The sequence below is a fragment of the Neomonachus schauinslandi genome, unplaced genomic scaffold (genome assembly GCF_002201575.2).
Source record: "Neomonachus schauinslandi unplaced genomic scaffold, ASM220157v2 HiC_scaffold_301, whole genome shotgun sequence".
Classification (NCBI taxonomy): Eukaryota; Metazoa; Chordata; class Mammalia; order Carnivora; family Phocidae; genus Neomonachus; species Neomonachus schauinslandi.
The window spans coordinates 7,286-15,167 of NW_025409001.1; the positions used below are offsets into that span (position 1 = coordinate 7,286).

Sequence of the window (7,882 nt, forward strand, 5' to 3'; positions counted from 1 at the left end):
TATTTACTGTAGGTTTGTGCCTTGTGGTTATCATGAGGCTTACATAAAACATCTTATAGTCTATTTTAAGTTGATAACTTCAATTGCATACACAACCTACCCTTTTCTCTTCCCCCCAATTTTGTTTTTGATGTCATAATTTACATCTTTTTATATTGTGTATCCATTGACAAGTTATTGTAGCTATAGTGATTTTTTAAAAAAGATTTATCTATTTATTTTATTTTATTTATTTATTTTTAAAGATTTTATTTATTTATTTGACAGAGAGAGACAGCGAGAGAGGGAACACAGGCAGGGGGAGTGGGAGAGGGAGAAGCAGGCTTCCTGCCGAGCAGGGAGCCCAATGCGGGGCTCGATTCCAGGACCCTGAGATCATGACCTGAGCCGAAGGCAGATGCTTAACTGACTGAGCCACCCAGGCGCCCCAAGATTTATCTATTTATTTTAGAAAGAGAGAACGGACGCGCACGAGTGGGGAGAGGGGCAGAGGGAGAGAATCTTCAAGCAGACTCTGTGCTGAGCACAGAGCCCAAGGTGGGGCTTGATCTCACAACCCATGAGATCATGACCTAAGCAGAAACCAAGAGTCTGACACTCAACTGACTGAGCCAGCCACCCAGGTGCCCCACTATAGTGATTTTTAATACTTTTGTCCTTTAATCTTTGTACTAGAGTTAAGTTATTAACACACCACCAGATTACAATATTAGAGTATTCTGAATTTGATTATATACTTACCTTTACCAGTGTGCTTTATATTTTCATATGTTTTCTGTTATTAATTAGCCTCCTTTCATTTCAGCTTGAAGAACTCCTTTTGGCATTTCTTGTAAGGCAGGTCTAGTGGTAAGAGAGATGAACTGTCAGCTTTTGTCTGGGAAAGTCTTTTTCTCCTCTTCATTTCTAAAGGACAGCTTTATTCTTGGTTGGCTGTTTTTTTCTTTCGGCACTTTGAATATATCATCCCTCTGAATATATCACTTTCTCATGGCCTGTTCTGCTGAGAAATTTACTGATAGCCTTATGGGGATTCCCTTGTATGTGAGAAAATTTTGCTCTTATTGCTTTTAAAAGTCTTTATCTTTTTTTTTTAAAGATTTTATTTATTTGAGAGAGAGAGACAGAAATAGTGACAGAGAGCATGAGTGGGGAGGAGGGGGAGAAGCAGGCTCCCCACTGAGCAAGGAGCTCAATATGGGGCTCGATCCCAGGACCCTGGGATCAAGACCTGAGCCAAAGGCAGATGCCAACCGACTGAGCCACCCAGGTGCCCCTAAAAGTCTTTATCTTTGATTTGATTTGATTTGATTATTTATTTATTTATTTATTTTTAAAGATTTTATTTATTTATTTGAGACAGAAAGAATGAGAGAGAGAGAGCGCACATGAGAGGGGGGAGGGCCAGAGGGAGACGCAGACTCCCTGCCGAGCAGGGAGCCAGATGCGGGACTCGATCCAGGGACTCCAGGATCATGACCTGAGCCGAAGGCAGTCGCTCTAACCAACTGAGCCACCCAGGCATCCCTATCTTTGATTTTAGACAGTTTTACTATAATATGTCTTTGATAAAATTTCTTTGGATTGAATCTGGGGACTTAGGAGTGTCATGAACTGGATGTCCAAATTTTTTCCCATGTTTGTATATTCTCAGCTATTCTTTCTTCCTTTTTTTTTTTTATTATTGAAGTATAGTTGGCATACAATTTACATCAGTTTCAGGTATTCAGCTAATATTTCATTAAATAAGCTTTCTGCCCCTTTTTCTCTCTGTCAGCCCTGCTAAGGATTCTGAGGATTTCTTGGAGCTTTTCTATATATACACCAGCTCCATACTTCTTGTTCCTTCTTGAGGGGATCCTTAAGATTGTATGTCTTCTCTCAATCTTGCAAAGCCAGGCTGGATTCTGATAGCCAACCATTTGCTTCCCCTGAGGGCAATGCTGAACGCTCAAATTTGTGTTCTTTCTCAGTTCCACAGAGTCAGCTGGCTTTCTATGTATACTCACTAGCCATCTGCAAAGGCTCCTACTTGCCACCCTCAGGGGCCTACACAGGGAGTCAGCCATAGATAAGGGAGTATGTGGGTGATTAGCACAGAGTACTAGGGATGTTCATATGCCAGTTGGGAAATCTGCAGGTGAGGCATCCTCAGTGGCTGGCTTCCTGATGGAGTCTGGTTAGAAGGACTCATGTTCCTTTGATACATTTTGAGCCCTACCTGCTATTCTCTTAGCCCCTCCCCACTCCTCAGTCATGAGGCTTACCTCAGTGTTCTGGAAGGTGTGACAAATGCACTCTCAGTGACACCTGGAGCTGTGACTCTAATTGGCTACTCACATTAACCAGGTGGGTTTTCAGAAGACAGGAGCAGGCAGAGGTAGGGAGGGTCCCACCTAGTGTCTAGGGTCTTGGGTCAAGTGTCTTTTGCGTGGTTCAGAAGTAAGAACAGAGCTAAGAACTTCTGTAGTGGCCACTCATCAGCCATATGATGTGGCCTTGAGTCTCTCAGGGGCAGAAGACAGGAGAGCACTTGAGCCCCTTGTAGTCTGAGATGGGGGCCCCAGCTGGTCCTGGGAGCCTCATGGAGTTCCCTGGGCATTGTATAGATGGGTCAGCAATTCAACTCTTCTAATATTATCATTGGTAGCAATTTGGTGGATATAACTTTCTCCCCCTTTATGTGCATTTACAATATATATGTATAATTATGTATCTTGATGGTTTTATTTACATGAATGGGATCATAAAGATCTTTAACTTTTTCACTTATAAATATATCTTGGATACCCTGCTTCATCAGTACCTATAGATCAAATTCATTATTTAAAAAAATTTTATTTTTAAATTTACTTACAAGTAAGTTCTATGCCCAACATGGGGCTTGAACTCATGACCCTGAGATCAAGAGTCTCATGCTCTACGGACAGAGCCAGCCAGGTGTCCCTAAATTAATTATTTTTTTAACAGTTATAATTTGTTAGTATTCTCTGAGTATTAATAGATTGCTAACCATTAAATCAATCCTCAATTTTACCAAGTGGTGATATTACCAATGACTGGTTATCTTTATACACCTTTACATCAATGGGCCAGTATTTCTGGTGTTTTTTTATTTGTATTGGCTTTTGTATTCAGGGCTTTGACTATTTCCAGCAGAAAAGAATGGCCAACACTTTTGTCTTTTCCTTGGAGGGAGCTCAACTATTGGGAGCCATCCTTGTGCCTGAGTCATAACTGCCCTTATGACATCATAGGTCTCCTTATCCACTCTATCTACGCATCCATGGCTAAAGGAACACAGACATGAGGGGATTTGAACCATCTACACCCAATCCATGTGGGACCAATGGTGAGTAAGCAAGAGACAGACAAACCAGGCTTTTTAGGGATGTCCCCATAGATATCTTAGGATGAGGGGATCCCCTGGCATATGAATACTCTGGGAAGCCCCAGAAGCTGGGGATCTGTGGGATACTGAACAGACAGGGAGGGAGGGCAACTTCACTCTTGCCTTTTCCCTAACTGCTGATTTCAGGAGAAGGAACAGCCTGAACAAATTAATGAACAAACTGAAGATGAGCCTCAGCAGAAAGAGGAACTGACTGCTTTATCCCCAGAATTACTGACCTCAGAGAAGAAGGTGGAGGTAGGAGGAACCCTGACTTGGATGCCTCTGGTCCTTGTGTCCTAGTGCTTGTGGCTAGTGTTTTTTGCATGATCCAGAGCTGAGAACACGAATAAACTCATTCTTGTTTGTTCTCTTTCCCCATTTTTTTTTCAGGCTGAAGATGTAGATACAGTCAAGACAAATAAAGTGGATGGTGCTAATAATGGAGATAGACAAGTATGAGCCCCTCCCCAAGGCCACACAGGGCTGGAGCTGGGAATATAGGGGCTGTGTTTGTGGAACAGAATGGCCAACATATGGGAAGCTGGGCTTAATCAATAGTGTGGTGTGTATTTGAGCTTGTGCATGTATGTTTGCTTGTTAATTAAGACTTAAAATGTGAAAGTCAAGAGAAATAAGGATGGGGAAGAGATAAGAGGTAGAACTTTATGGGGTGGGGGAAACAATACTATAACATGACAGAGGAAGAGAACAGGTTGTGGTATGGAGCTGGAGTCAAGGATGAAAGGACAGGATTAGCAAAGGATGCTACTTCTCTAGCAAGGGATCATAGGTCCTGATCAGTTGGGCACATTCAGGTGGAATATGTAACTCTTTGACGCATAAATCTTGCCCTAGGCTGGCCAACTTGATCCATATAAAACTGGGTAGACAGGGCAGATGTACTCCCATTTTATAGATGGGGACTTTGAGATTCAGAGGTCAACATGTGTCCATGCCCATTAACCAGAGAGTGGCAGAGACAGGACACCTACCTGGTCTTCTGGTTTCAGCCAGTGCCAGTCCAGGGCTCCTGAGCTCCAGAAGAAGGGCTGATTGTTGATAGGGAATCAGGGTTCCTTTCTGGCATGCCCCAAGACTCAAGCAGGTGGGGAACATTCTCTGAATGTCCCCTCTTTTTTCTTGCAAGATCCCAGGAAACCAAGATAAGCCCTCTACCAGTAATCCAGAAGTCATAAAGATCCAGGCCTGGTGGCGGGGCACCCTCGTGCGCCGGACACTGCTGCACGCAGTAATCAGAGCACTGGTCATTCAGCGCTGGTGGAAGAACATCCTGACAAAGCTGATGGAGAAGAGGCGGCGTGCAGCACTGGAGACCTTTACACGGAATGAGTGGGCGGCAGTCAAGCTGCAGTCCTGGGTCCGCATGTGGCGCATCCGTAGGCGCTATTGCCGTCTGCTCAATGCTGCCCGCATTATCCAGGCCTACTGGAGGTGCCACTCCTGTGCTTCCCGGGGTTTCATCAAGGGCCATTACAGAGTCACGGCCAACCAGCTGCATCTCGAGCTAGAGATCTTGCTGGGCTCAGGGCCTTGCATTGTGTCAGAGTGTATTCCCCTCCCAATAAAGCAGTGAAGTGGTCTTCCCCCAGCCTCTCTGTTTGACAAGTTCCAGGAGGTCAGGGTAAATGATGGCAGATATTGGCATCTCATATGCTAGCTCTGAGGAACGGGCAGGGGTTGTCCGAGGATTTTGGGAAGAATTCTGAGGCTTTGCCCAGACTGAGCAGAGACTGTGATTAATTTGCAAGGTCTGCCATAAGTTGAAAAGTTGGTGGAACAGAGGTGCCATGTTGGCCAACTCAGGGAGCATCCTACATGTAAATTGGTGCCCCTCCCCAAGGTTGCATATAATGGAGTCCTGGAAGGTGGTGGTTGGTGATGGCAATGGCAGCACATTTGTCAGGAATTCACCCACCTAGGTCTAGTTGCTCAGGGCTTGTTCTCTTACCACCATGATTGAAAGGAACACACCCACCCCAAGCTCTGTGATCCTGGCTCCCATTGGTTCATAAACTGGCCCCTATACACAGAGGACAAGGAGAGATGGAAGGAGGAAGCAGGCCATTCCAGATTGGCAGGTGGCAAGCTTGATAAGCAAGTGAACTTGCCTATGAGGCTTATCTTGGGTGGTTGCTAGGTGAGTAGGTCTCACCTGCCAAAATCCTTTTTTTTTAAAGATTTATTATTTTATTTTAGAGAGAGAGTGTGGGGGAGGGGCAGAGGGAGAGAATCTTCAAGCAGACTCCTTGCTGAGCACAGAGCCCAACTTGGGGCTCGATCCCACAACCCATGAAATCATGATCTGAGCTGAAACCAAGAGTCAGATGTTCAACAGATGGAGCCACCCAGGAGCCCACTGCCTGCCAGAATCTTAAAAATTTATATAGAGGCCTTAACAAGTTTCAGTATCATATACTGTCCAGATATTCTCAAAACCACATTGCTCTCTCAAGGTTGTGTCCTTGAAAATGGCTCTCACTGTGGGATGGTGGGTGGCCTGCACATTCCAAGGACAAGGGAGGAGGCAAGGAACCTTCAGTTGCCTGGGTCCAACTTGTGGGTCAATGGGCAGTCATGTCCTCTCAATGGCCTCCTTCAACAGCTCCCTGCCCAACTGGTGACTGTATCCTCATACATAGCCTCCATGTCAGAATCTGAGACCCAACCTGGACACTGTTAGAGTGTATAGCCCCAGTCCTCATTCCTACTTCAACCTCTGTCCTTCACCCTTCAGCCCCAAATGGAGGCTAGGATTCATTCCCCTTCAGATCTGGTGGGGTGCAGGAGGTTACACAAGGGTGGAGATGGGAAAGAAGGCACTCCATTGCTAGCCAAAGCCTCTAGTGAGTGTCAAGTCACAGATCCAGAGTTGAGAAGGATAGGCCATGTCTCCCTCACCCTGACTCCAGGCCCAGGCTAAGCAGAGGCTGGTCCTGCTGGAGCTGGTGCCTCTGACAGTGACTTCCTACAAAAAGTTGCCACCTGGGGTGGAATTGGGGCCTAGTGGTGATAAAAAGCCCATTAAGAGATCAAGGTTAGGCTGTCCCTCTGCCCATCTGGGCACAGCTATCCTGTGGTTTCCCATAGACAGAGAGGGTCCTGGAGTCTTGGGTTATTCTCCATCAAGATTGCAAGCTCAGAAGCCCTATGTCTGGTTCTGCTCCATCTACTCTGCCCTGACAAACTAGTCCTTCAGCTCACAGAGGTTCTGAGATGTTGCCTGGAGGTCTCAGGTTCCAGCTCTCTGTCTCGCCCTGGAGCATGAGCTCTGCATTTCTTGCTCTGTTCCTCCATGTCCTACTCCCGTGATTCACACAGGTCCTGGTCTCTCACTCTTTGAAGGATTTCTGTCTCCTTTTTCCTTGCCTACCTTTCTCTCTTGTGTTCAGTGTCTCAGAGTAAAGACCAAGGACTTTGGAGTCAAACTGGCCTAGGTCAGATCCCTTGTTCCATCACTCACTGCTGTGTGGCTGTGGACATGTCATTTTACCTCTCTGAGCCCCAGTTTCCTCAGCTGTAAAGTGGGACTGATTATCATCTTTCAGTGCAAATGCCAAGTGTCATAAAAATTCAGCATCAGCAACAAAACAAGGAAAGGGATCACACTCACCTTAAAAACTGGCAGCCAGGAAAAACAGCAAATTTGGGGATGCAGTGGAGTGGCCCAGGAGAGCACAGCAAAGTATGCTCATCATTATTGGGGTGCTGCTGGTCCCAGGCCTCTCAGTGTTCAGAGATAGGGAATATATGTTTGTGCACACACACCGCACACATCGCTATCATCTGTATCATTTATCATCTATCTATATTGAAACGTATGGGTTCACATTGATATCTCTAATCCGAATCTAAAGTCAAAGAGTTCATTCTAGTTTTCTCCTTTCTATATTTCTATCTCTTGTTTCCAAAATTAAGATACCTGGCTCCCATTTTAATAAATTTTCTTTTATTTTTACTTTATTTTTTATTTTTAAATTTTTTATTTAAATTCAATTTAGTTAACATATAGTGTATTATTAGTTTTAGGGGTGGAATTTAGTGATTCATCAGTTGCATATAACACCCAGTGCTCATTATATCAAGTGCCCTCCTTAATGCCCATCACTCAATTACCCCATCCCCCAGCCGCCTCCCCTCCAACAACCCTCAGTTTGTTTCCTAGAGTTTGGCATCTCTTATGGCTTGCCTCCCTCTCTGTTTTCACTTCATTTTATTTTTCCTTCCCCTCTCTTATGTTCATCTGTTTTGTTTCTTAAATTACACATATGAGTGAAATCATATGGATTTGTCTTTCTCTGACTTATTTCACTTAGCATAATACCTTCTAGTTCCATCCACGACATTGCAAATGGCAAGATTTCATTCTTTTTGATGGCTGAGTAATATTCCATTGTATATATATATATACCACATCTTCTTTATCCATTCATCTGTTAATGGACATCTGGGCTCTTTCCATAGTTTGGC

The 7,882-nt window shown here is 44.6% G+C and overlaps 1 protein-coding gene across 1 annotated transcript; it reads left to right on the forward strand.

The window, feature by feature from the left end:
* Positions 1-3,288: 3,288 nt before the first annotated feature.
* On the forward strand, positions 3,289-4,992 carry LOC110579738 (IQ domain-containing protein F1-like). Its single transcript, XM_021689409.1, has 4 exons — positions 3,289-3,352; positions 3,539-3,649; positions 3,785-3,847; positions 4,542-4,992. Exons 1-4 carry the CDS (start codon positions 3,350-3,352, stop codon positions 4,986-4,988), a joined length of 624 nt encoding a protein of 207 aa, XP_021545084.1. The 5' UTR covers positions 3,289-3,349; the 3' UTR covers positions 4,989-4,992.
* Positions 4,993-7,882: the final 2,890 nt, after the last annotated feature.

Bases quoted from the DNA above. Each gene is read 5' to 3' on its own strand.
- LOC110579738 (XM_021689409.1), top strand. The intron at 3,650-3,784 runs GTAGGAGGAACC...TTTTTTTTTCAG, and splicing joins CCTCAGAGAAGAAGGTGGAG to GCTGAAGATGTAGATACAGT. The intron at 3,848-4,541 runs GTATGAGCCCCT...TTTTCTTGCAAG, and splicing joins CTAATAATGGAGATAGACAA to ATCCCAGGAAACCAAGATAA.